Source organism: Diospyros lotus, chromosome 1 (genome assembly GCF_014633365.1).
Source record: "Diospyros lotus cultivar Yz01 chromosome 1, ASM1463336v1, whole genome shotgun sequence".
In the NCBI taxonomy this organism is placed as follows: domain Eukaryota; kingdom Viridiplantae; phylum Streptophyta; class Magnoliopsida; order Ericales; family Ebenaceae; genus Diospyros; species Diospyros lotus.
In genome coordinates this window covers 30,791,309-30,803,621 of record NC_068338.1, presented here as the reverse complement: position 1 = coordinate 30,803,621, position 12,313 = coordinate 30,791,309, and the positions used below count along the sequence as shown (strand labels likewise).

The 12,313-nt window shown below is 31.7% G+C and overlaps 1 protein-coding gene across 1 annotated transcript; it reads left to right on the top strand.

The window, feature by feature from the left end:
- Positions 1-6,684: 6,684 nt before the first annotated feature.
- LOC127786542 (alpha carbonic anhydrase 7-like) lies at positions 6,685-8,905 on the top strand. The gene is made up of 7 exons (XM_052314013.1): positions 6,685-6,786; positions 6,914-7,131; positions 7,437-7,543; positions 7,651-7,753; positions 7,888-8,055; positions 8,304-8,357; positions 8,520-8,905. Exons 1-7 carry the CDS (start codon positions 6,687-6,689, stop codon positions 8,601-8,603), a joined length of 834 nt encoding a protein of 277 aa, XP_052169973.1. The 5' UTR covers positions 6,685-6,686; the 3' UTR covers positions 8,604-8,905.
- Positions 8,906-12,313: the final 3,408 nt, after the last annotated feature.

Genomic DNA, 12,313 nt, shown 5'->3' with positions numbered 1-12,313 from the left:
TAATCACCACATACACAATAATTAATAATTATTATTTATTTCTAAATTTTGAGATATTACAAAATATCTGAGCGGGGACTTACATGTAATGTAATAGAGAGAGCCGTGAGTTTGCAGGCAAGACAGCCTACTACACACACTAGGGTTGGCATGCTACTCCTGCACTGTACACTGCATGCGCGTGTGCTCGCGCACACACACACAAACACTCTCTTTCTCTACGGGGTTGGCATGCTACCTACTGCTACACTGCACTTTCTCTCTCTCTTTACTGCTTGTTGTTTCATAATTTTCTCCAACTCTTTGCCCCAAAAGGGTAAAACTTACCCCAAATTTGGGGTAAGACATAATTTCTCTCCAACCCTTTACCCCAAATTTGGGATAAAGGAATAGTGTATTCTTTTTTTTTCTTTTTTTTGTTATTATAAATATTTATTTTATTTATAAAATCATTTACTTATTATATATAAACTTAAATTACTACCTAAAAATTATGCAATTAACTAAAAAATTTCAATTATTAATAATATTTTATTATAAAAGTATTAAATTTACTATCTCAATTAACAAAACATTACATTGAACACGACAAAATTTAAAAAAATTATTACATATAATGTAAAATTTTTCACTGCACAAACGTAAAGTCAAACATGCAAGAAAACTTAATTTTTGGATTTAGTATATTTATCCACGAATTATCAACTTTAGTTTTCAAGATGTATGATGTTGTAGTATTTATTCGGTTTATTTTTAATTATCGTGTCTTAATTTTTATTTAGAAATTTTTAATTTAGTGCATTTAATAATTGTTATTCATTAATTGATTACAATTTATCAATATTATTTAAATATTATTAATACTAATAATAAGTAAATAACAAATCTAAAAATATATAAAAAAGATACAAAAGAATTAAAATTTGTTATACTTAAAATGAAAGGGCAAAATGAGAATAAACATATAACTCCAAATTTGGGGTAAGTGAAAAGTGTTACCTCAAATTTGGGGTAGTAGTATTCACCACCCCAGATTTGGGGTGGGATTGGAGAAGATTTCACTCAAAATTTGGGATTTTATCTAAGAGTGGGTTGGAGATAGTCTTAAAAGTTTCACACTTTATGTATAAGCTCTTCCAATAGTTTCTTTTAAAATGTATGCACCCATTAACTGTTTTGTTTAATCATTTTTGCAAAAAATTAAAGTTCTAAGAGTACTATAGACTTCCATAACGTTATCTTTATTCGTTCATCATTTCCTTCACTAAGTCAAATTTTTAGGGAGGTTTTGAAATTTTTTCACTCTAATGCTATTCACTATCTCTAATTTTTCTCGCCATATTGATAGCGATCTGCCATTGTTAAATTTGGCGATCAAGCTCATCGTCATAACCCTCACCATCTCTCTCCACAATAACCATTTCAACAGCCTGTGCCCCAATAGTGATCATCACTATAGCCCTCATTGTCGTCAATTGTAGTCGATTTGTTGTCAATTTTAAAAACAAAGAGTTTAGGAGGTCGAACATGACGAATCAAAAAAGACTTGTTGTCGGAAAAGACAAAAAAGTCAGCAACAAAGGAGTTGGGGAAAATGAATAAATGTGGAACAAAAAATAAACAGCCACAACAATAAAAGATGAACAAATGGAGAAGGAGATCGAGGCGGAATTATTTTAAAAAAATTAGTTAAATAATATTTTTAATAATATTAAATTTTAATATATTAATATTTATTATTAAATTAGAAAATAAATATTAAAATTTTATAGTAGTAAAAATTATAGGTAAGATAAAAAAATAGAATTAAATTTTATTGATAAATAAATAAAATAGAGAATAGAATAAGAAGTGCGATTAAAGTAAATATATTTTTTAAGATAAAAAATAAAAAATAAAATATTTATAATATAATAAAAAATAAAATAAAAAATATAATCGAAGAAAACCTAATAAACTAGGCCAAACATCATCTCACGATATTTTTTACTTTTCGGGGCATTGCAGTTGATGAAAAGAAACAATTAAAAATAGCAAGGTCAGGCAAATACAATATTTACAATTTATGACCCCTCTCTGATGTTTAGGCCACATTTTTTCATTTTAGGGGACATCCCCTGCTATATATTAATAAATCATGTAAATTCATTATTTTATCCCTAATTTTTATACAATCTCTCTTTCATCAAAATATTTTTAATTATAAAAATACATTTTAATGACAATAAAATAAATATATATTTTCTAAAATTCAAATGTAAACCAAAAGTATTTATATCAACAAGAAATTTATTTTCTAAATTATATACATGTGAATATATTTTTGAATACATAAATATAACCAAAAAATATAAACTTAATATATTTTTTTTTCTAAACAAAATATTTATATTCATAGATGAAAGAAAAAATAATTTTTATTTATAGAGATAAAAATATTTATCTAAAATATTTAAATTTCCCAATATACATAAACTAAGAATATAAATTATATTTTCTAATATATATACAAATATATTAGAAAATATATATATATATATATTTCACATAAAAATCTCTCTAACAACATCCATTAAAACTCTTAACGAATAGAATCTCTGTAAAACCCAAAATATAATATGCCACATATATACCTCGGCCCATTCTTCTAATGTATGTGACATATGGTTTTCTGAATAATAATGGTAAAAAAAGAAAAAGAAAAAGAAAAAGCTGAGTAAGCAAGCGGAATTAACAAAATGTTCATGCTTTGCTGCCCCCATTTCTGTCTGAGAGAGTTTCCAGAATAATCCTTTTCTTTCCATGTTCACATGCATCCATAGAGGACCCATGTATGGGTTACTACAATGGTCTGAACCCATACATGTTAGCCCATTTTCAGATTGGGCCTCTCCTAATTTTGGACCATTGTATCTCCTTAGCCGTGCAGGCCTGTACACAGACGAGCCCACTCAATGGCCTTTACTCACTAACTTTAAAATAAAATATTTATTTTGTGCTCCAATATAATTTCTACTATGTGGATGGATGTTAGTTAAAATCAAATTAGAATAAATTTAACCAATTTTCTCCTAATGTCTCTTTATTTTCAAAAATACCCAAAAAAAAAAAAAAGAAAATGTTTGAAGAACATATCTATATTATTAAGTGAAAGTTGGTTAATCTTCACTTAATTCTTAGTTCATGTATAAAGAGGTACATATATATTTAAGTTCAAAGGAGAAGAAGATTTGGATTGTACACTGAGCCAAGATTATTTATTCAAACACATGTGGTTGGCACTATATGATTCGATACAACAGATAATTACGTATAATACAAGCTAAGAAGGACGTATATATTAGAACCAAAGCCAACTTATTAGGAGCATCAGTAATTAAGTATCGGCCAACTTATATGAGGAGCTTAATTGATTAATTCCTAGCGCCGTCATGCATCGCCTCCCTAGGGAGAGCCACCGTTGTAATTGTTGAAGTCCTGCCTTGGGATGTTATGGTGGTTGTTGTCCATTGTACTGCTCGCCGCCGGATAGTTGCCCTTCTGATCATCATCAGCGGCCGCCATTTCCACCATCAAAGCCTTCCTCTTATAACTATTAATCGCCAAGCAAGAGCCGCCCATGATCATCAGGAGCAAACCCACCACCAGAAACCTCATAGATCTCCTCGACCTAGCGCAGAAGATGAAACACAAACAGATCTTAATTTACATGAACAGATTATATATAGTAACTGAGTTTTAATGCGTCCATCAACATTAATGTTATAACTAAGCTGAGACTTACAATCGAAAATGGATCCGAGATTGTGGTGGAGTGGAGAGCAACAAGAATTTTGGGTGGTTTATATATAGAGAGAGCATGATCAGCTAGAGGGATCGAGGGCATGTGCACGATAGTTTCAATTTTTTTTTTAACGAAAATTTGGTGATGGGTTAACCACCAAATGAGGCAAGAATAAGTGGGATTTCCATATCATGGCAATAGTAAGGTTTTAAAATAATTGAAAACTGGTCTAATTGAAGCAAATTAGTTTGTTCTGTGTCGCACTAGCTAGCATAATAAATAGAGATCCGCCTGGACCCAAACCAAAAGTCAACTAGCTAGCCAATGCAGTGGAGTTTGTGATGATATGAAATGTATTATTGCAGTTTAAAACTTGGGATTGTGTCGCGCGTGGAACAATTTTAATTGAGACATTTGAAAATTATTTTGGTTTGGTTTAATGGCACGTATTTATCCTTATGGTTAACGGAATCCTTAATTTGTATTTTAGCATCATGATCAGCTTGTTGAAACTATCCATTATATATATATATATATATATTCTACTGCTAATATATATATATTACCTATGACATACATACTTATCCGGAATTTTTGTCACCATTCTCAGAATATATATATTGTTTAAAAACATTTGCTAATAATATAAAGCTTTTAAACCAATAAAAGACACTAAGGTTTACCTTAAGGTTATATAAATCTCGTTTCAATACACATTTTTATGTATTTATTTGCACTGCATGCTATCTATAAGTTATAGATTATCATATGAACATATTAATTTAGTACACATGTAGTAACCTTTGGTGTTAATCATCAAGGCAATAAATATAAAAGTAAAGACATAAAATTCAAAAAGAGCATATATATATCTACCACTCCAAAGGACGAATTAGCAGGCTTTTAAGGCCAAGTTCAAAGATAGGAAGAACTTCTTTCCACTGCTGTGTCAATACAAAGTGTTCCATATAATAATATTATTTGGCCCAAAAATCAGATTGATAATTGGACCAAATTCCATTTGGTCCCTACCTTGCACAATAGAATCTCATTTGATCCACTCATAAGGTGTGATTTTAAATTGAATGCAATAAAATGAGATACTTACATAATAAATTTAGTTCATGGTAAGGGGTCGTCTATTGAAGAGAAAGTTAAAATTTTAAATTAAAAATAGAATGAAATGACTAATTCAAATACTGAGAATTGAACAGTTAAATATTATAGATACTCAATAATGATCAAATTGAAATTGAAACTCAACAAAATCAATATCATAATGGAAGGAAAAGCCTAAATGGGGATGAAGATGGAGATGAAATTTAACATATTACAAAGCCCCTAAAATGAGTTAGAAATATCATAAAAGGTCTAACACAGCTTTTATATAAAATTGCAAAATGGACCTTGCAAAATTTTAGTTTTTTTTTTTTCTATCTACATTCACCTTTAATTAATGATTAAACAGGTAGACATTTAAAATAATCTAACGATTGTTATTAATCAGTAGATATCTAATGGCTAGTAATTGTCCAAGGGCATCATAGAAATGCCTATCTCAAAAGAAAAAAAAAAAAATCTAAATTGACATAAGAAGATTAGATCGGTTATACACAGATAATCTATCTGTAAAACAGATATTACAAGTATAAATATTTATAAATGATAGTTGTCAACTCTCATAAGACGTTGTCAACTCTCATAAGACCTGTTAAGTAACATCCTATTTGAATAGCATCATTTGTCAGTATTATTTATAATTTGAAATTAATTTAACTCGAATGAATCCATAATAATAATATGAGAAGCATTTAAATTTAGGTCTAAATTTGGACACCAGGCAATAGAAAGATTTAAATTTAAGTGATAAAATTAAGTGGAGTGGAAGGAATAGATGGGCATGTGAATGTGATAGTGGGATTTTGCAACACAAAAATCATTGCTTCCATTTACGTTTCTGGATGCCTCCATAGGTTAATTAAAAAAAACAATTAATCAATCTCCACACCTCCCATTCCCCATTCCGGGTTAATTTTGCCATCAAAATTGACTAATTATTTGATTATTGGCCTTGGAATATATATTCTCAATTTCTCAAAACCTAGGAATAAAATATCATCACTTAAGCTCTGACAATATTATTTGAACCCATATCTTAGTCAACAGAAGAAATAAACTTCGCCACTCTATATCCCCATTTATCAACACCTAATCAAGGATAACCATATAGTTACATTACACCTGTTTAACAGAATTTTTAGTTTATTTGACAATTTTGTGTCTTTTTTTTATTTTTTTAACCCTTAATGCTTTTAGCTATATTGAGGGGAAATATTATAACTTGCCGAGGATTCTTATGTCATTCTCTTTTGCTGTGTGAACTCTCAAATTTAATTTGGGTGTGAACTCTCATAGAAGTTGATTAGAGTACTCTATTAACAATTGATTAAGAAGGCTTTTATGACTCTCATCTTGTTCATCTTTCTCTTTACATCAACGATTTTCTTGATTGTTATTGCAATTAATGCAATCAACTGCAGATATGGAGAATCTCATGACTCCTTCTACAATTTCAGCTTTATTTTTAGCTTTTCTAAAGTCATATATATGGTTCGTCACTGTTGACCTTAATCAAATAGACTCTCACCAAAATAGAAAGAAGATTGAGCATCAAAAAGTCGTCTTCTTCGTCACATTTGAAACGGTTAAACAGCATCTAATTGGCTATCAACTTCTTGATGCCATCATAGTTATGTTTAATTTCGAACTTGTTGAAAATCTAAAGCAAAATAAAATAAACACCAACCAAGTCAACTACCCTTTTATTTGTTCACATTGGAGAGCCATTCTATAAAACCTACTTAACCCATCAAACCCTATAGCTCCAATCGAAGCTCGAAACATGGAGAATAAAAAGCTTCAATCTTTGTCGTATAAACCACTCTTTATTGTGTTTGTCATCCTTTCACTTTCCTGCCCGCGAGCTATAGCTCAGGAAACAGGTTATCTATTGTGAATTACTGCTTAGAGCTTCTAAAAATTAATTCTCTTACTTTGATCATATACTTATTCATCCATCATTCATCATCTTTGTTTCGACATTTTTTTTTTTTTGTGTGCTCGGTGCAGAGGATGAGAGGGAGTTTGATTACTATGAAGAGAGCGATAAGGGGCCAGACCAGTGGGGAGAGATTAGGCCAGAGTGGAGAATGTGCGGTAAAGGAACAATGCAATCTCCAATTGACATGTTGAATGAGAGGGTTGAAGTAGTTTCCTACTTTAGAGAACTTAAGAGAAAATACAAGCCCTCTAATGCCACCATTGTTAACAGGGGCCATGATGTGATGGTAAGGAGGATCAGATTTTTCATGTTCTTCTTGCTAGCATATTAAATTTTGCGCTCCCTTAGAGGTGGTGAAATTTGATCGATTCATGATTATTCATTCAATCATATATACAGTATATAAATATATTAAGACTAGTCTAATTCATGCATTGTAATGGATCCATCTTTTCCATCCAAAGTTTATATATGTCTTATGGTTTAACACATGCATTGAGTAAAATTTCTAATTAAAGTATTTTGTTATATAGTAATCTTCTGATTAAGTCATCCTTTTTCTTTCCAATCATCATTGGTGAATCCATGCAGTTGAAATGGGAAGGTGGTGCTGGATACATTGAAATAAATGAAACTCAGTATGAACTCAAACAGTGCCATTGGCATTCGCCATCCGAGCACACTATCAATGGCAGAAGGTGCCAAGCTAGCTAGCTTCATTTCTCTAATATATATGTGTGCGTGTGTCCATTATACTGGCAAAACTAATTAAAAATGTCCTCTTCTTGTCTGTAATTAACCATAGGTTTGATCTGGAAGTTCACCTGGTTCATGAAAGCCAGAGCAATAGGAGTGCTGTGATCGGGATCTTGTACGAATTTGGACGACCAGATTCGTTCTTATCAGAGGTATGAATCAATTAAAAACATATATACAAGATGATGAAAAGTGAAAAACTTTAAACCAGTTTCCTACTTTGCTATTCCTCTCGATCGAGCCATCTCATGGATCACTACTGTGTTACGTTTGATCGATCTTTCAGGTGAGTGAACACCTAGAAGCCATTGCAGAGGACGGAGAAGAAAAGAGGGTTGTGGGTATGGTTGATCCAAATCACATTAGGGTAGGCAGTCTAAAGTATTATAGGTACATTGGCTCTCTCACAGTTCCTCCTTGCACTGAAAATGTTGTCTGGACCATAGTAAGTAAGGTAAAACCCTAAAGCCCAATTAATTCCATCTTTACTACGTGCCAACTATGTCATAAGAGAGACAATGAATTGAAGTCTTACAGAGTATTTATATAAATTCATGCGAGAGTAACATTTTTATATCTATAATTTCATAAGTCATTTTAATGTGTCTTTTCTCCAACTTATGAAATGTATATAAATATAATATAACTGACAGAAAAGAAAATCTAATTAAATTAATATGTGCTCACTGATGAATTCATCAGGCGAGGACTGTCTCAAGGGAGCAAGTTAACCTGCTGCGTGATGCTGTTCATGACGTGAGTAATTAATTCCCACGAAAAGGGTTTTATCATCTCAATTATTTCTGTTACTGAATTCAAATTTCTTCAACGTAAATGATTTCTAACATTCTTACAGCATTTATTTAGTGTAGATTCTGATAGTTTGATCAAATTACATGATTATTTTCTTATTTTCAGGATTACGAAGTCAATGCAAGACCAGTACAACCATTAAACAACCGTGAGGTGAAGTTTTACCAACCACAATTGAAGTTTATGTAGAAGTTTTAGCCAAAATAATAACACTCATATTGCCACCACACCATCCTTTCGGTTGTACGGCACCGACCTATCTTCCTCCTAGCTAGTATGCAGATTTGAGTTCTACACAGTGAATACAGATAGTGTTAGTTTGGTTTCACCCAGATATAATTATATTTTTCTCCAGATGTATGGGATTTCCTTGATCATAATACATATATATATATACATCTCTTCACAGGAAATACTTGAAGCTTTAGAATAAAAAAACATAATCAGGGGAATATGTGTACTAGCATTTGATCTTCTGTTCTTCTTTTGTATGGCAAGCTTCACTATGGTTGGGTTCCAACCATACCTGATTAATTGAGCAAGAAAAAAAAAAGAAAAAGGAAAATCTGTATCTAAATTTGTTTCCTCTCAATTGTGGACCATTGATTTTCAAAACTCTGAAGAAGAAGAAGTCAATTTATTGATCACTCATACATGTTTTAATAGAATTTCACAGACCTTATTTAAAGATGTATAAATCTTTTTATTAGGTGTTCTTGAGACATTTGTTAAAAAAAACACTTAATAACAAAAAAGAAAAATGCTATTGGTATATTATTGTATACACTTTGGACTATACAATAATACTAAAATATCTAAAATACTCCCACCTAAGGCGATAAGACGTCTTGAAGTCGTGAGGCGGATAATAAAATTTCCCTCATTAAAGGTAACGAGGTGCGGTGAGGAGAGATGATGAGGTGTAAGGGGTATTTTTGTTATTTGTATGTATTGTATAACATACAAAATATACATAAATCATGTACCAATAATATGGTCCAACAAAAAATGATGATGAATCATAAGTTCCGAATTTTAAGCATAGGCAAAACTGGCATTTTGCCCAATTGGCTGCTGCAATCAGTCTGTCCCATAGTTAGACTTGAATTTAAATAAGTTTAAAAAAAAATTGAAAACAGTACAAAAGAGGTTGTTTACAAAAAAAAAAAATCACAAAATCCTCTTAATTTGACTCATAGTTTCGAGATGGAGAATGGGCTTCAAAGAACAATTGAAAATATTGATCTCAGCATCTTCAATTTAATCGATGTAGATGACAATCTGCCAGGAGATGAATTTACCCAGCAGTATTTAAAACTCTAAGTTGCGGTTCTATATCATTAAGATTAATTTAGGTTTAATGGTTGGGAACATTGCTTATTAAATGCAATAACATTCAGATGGACCTCTAAGTTGAGGGCCAAGGCTTAGGTCACCTGTTCTATAGTTTAACAAAAAATATCCGCACAAGTTCAATATTTGACTTAGATAAGGGTCAAAAGTTTACTTGCGATTTATCTTTTCTGTCGAAATTAAAGACACGAGCGGTGGAAGATAGTGCAAGGATAGTAATCTCAACAAAAAATATAGTAAATTATTTCGATTTTAATTGATTTTGCTAGCATTGATATTACTTTGCTGGGAGACTAGTTAGTAAGAGTCTAAATAGTGATACAAAACACACAATCTCGGTAATCAAATAAGATCATCTTAAGGTATATTATATATATTTATCTTGATTTCTACTTAAATAATTTTGAGTTTTATCAAAAATATTGTATTTCAAAATAGAATTTGATGACTTTTCTAGCAAATTAAATATTAAAATAAAACACCACTTGATTCATGAGCAAAAGACAAAATACGAACTGGAATCCGGGCTGTACATAAGTTTTTAAGAAAAATAAAAGAGAAAAACACAAATCCATAAAGCAACCAGCTTGATATGGAAGAAAGCTCAGCGGTTTCGTTAAGGACCAAATCCACAGGTTTTAACAGTAATTGAAGAGCAAATTTGAACAAATTCTTGTCCAAGTTTGTCTAGGAAATTGGAAGAGGGATTCCATTCCAATCCTTGAGACATTCAAGATCCGGATCCAGCATTTTGCCTTGGCAAATTGCTGTAAATACCTCCTTGTCAAATTCCTCACCTGGTGATCTGATCTTCTCTCCCGTCAATAATTAATCCAGTCCCCATCTCCTCTCCTACAAACTTGTACGGTGGGTGGGATCTGGACTCTGATCCTGTTTGGAATTGTTGGAGTACCACTCTCGAAAACAGTTCTAGAGGGTGTTTGCCTTAGCGGTTTGACCGCTTTTAAGCTATTATAATAGCTTATAAAGTTTTTTTTTTCTTCTTTAAGTGTTTGGTAATTCTTCTCAGTTTATATAAAAGCTATTACATAAGCATTTTGGAAAAGATTGGACCCCCAATTTTTCCAAAACGTTAGTGGGGGATTATATGCGTTGACCAATAAAATTATCTATTTGTTCTCGTACAAATTTTATATTTCCCATCTATTCATCTCCTTTACCTTCTTTGTCGTCGTCGCCTTCCTCCAACTTCGGTCGTCGCCTCCATCTCCTCCATCATCGTTGGCCGTCGTCTCCAGCCTTAATCATTGCCTCTTTCATGTCCATTGCCGTCGTCCACCACCTACACCTCCATCATCCGTCTCCTTTTCCATTACCAGTGGCGTTTTCTATCGATATATATATATACCTGTATATATATTATATATATATCAATCTAATAATAATATTTTTTAAAGAGAAAAATAAAATATGTATATATGTTGTATTAATATATTTTTTAATAATTCAACAATATATCTATTTTTGTCTTTTTATCAAATTCTAATAACTTATCAACTCTTTTAAATTAAACACACAACTATTAATTAATAACTTAAAAATAAATTTATTTAAATATATTATCAATTTAAACATTACTCAACTTTTTAACTTTACACAGTTTAAAAACTCAGCATTTAAGTCGTTGAAAAATAGGATAAGCCAAACACCCTCTAAAAGTCATTGACCAGCTCGATAATTGAGCAAACATGAGTTTGCCAATTGAAGCTAGAGCGAGCCTATAATTGTCCATGGAGACAACAATTGGGGCACCCTGGAAATTCGCACCATGGAAGGCCTTGTTCCTTGAGACATCGATTAGAGGGTGGTTGTCGTTCACTGAATTGATCTCCGTGTCAGTAGACTTGGTTGATGATCGGATGACTTCAATTAATTTGAGGACCCAACCACTGTGGGGATGTACGTAGAGCGTATCGATCTTGCTTAGGCTGCTGAAGAGGGTTCATTTCATGCAACTTCTGTGCCTCTTTGACATAAGAACTTCCATCTAAAATATGTTCCATAATAGCAGCAGCTTCAATCTGTCCAGGGTGATGCTTCAGCTTGTGCGTGAAATGGTCAGTAAACTCTGCTTTCCTCTGCATAACTTCAGCAAAAATTGCTGACAAAACTTCAGATAGAGCAGCCAGCTAGTACATCAGCATCATAAACGACCACGCAGGCCAAATAAAATCACACGAGATCATTGGTTTGACATTTAACATTGCCGACAGACAAAAACTCCACCTAAATCACATAATATTTGATAAACTACACCTAAATCACATGAGATCATCCTAAAACTAAACTAAAACCAAGAGGGGATAGGCTGAAATTTATCCTACTCTTGTTCAACATTGTGAATAATTTAACCTAATAAAATTGTTGTTCGAAAAAACAAAACAAAATAAAACAATCATAGTCACTTCAAATGTTCGATTTAAATCATATAAGGTCTCCATAAAAATGACATACCCACAAAAAGTCTGGGTGAAATTTTATAATAATTCATATATAACAAAGTTACAACACATTACATGATTTAT

Bases quoted from the DNA above. Each gene is read 5' to 3' on its own strand.
- LOC127786542 (XM_052314013.1), top strand. From the start codon at position 6,687: ATGGAGAATAAAAAGCTTCAATCTTTGTCGTATAAACCACTCTTTATT. The intron at 6,787-6,913 runs GTTATCTATTGT...TGCTCGGTGCAG, and splicing joins AGCTATAGCTCAGGAAACAG to AGGATGAGAGGGAGTTTGAT. The intron at 8,056-8,303 runs GTAAAACCCTAA...TGAATTCATCAG, and splicing joins TCTGGACCATAGTAAGTAAG to GCGAGGACTGTCTCAAGGGA.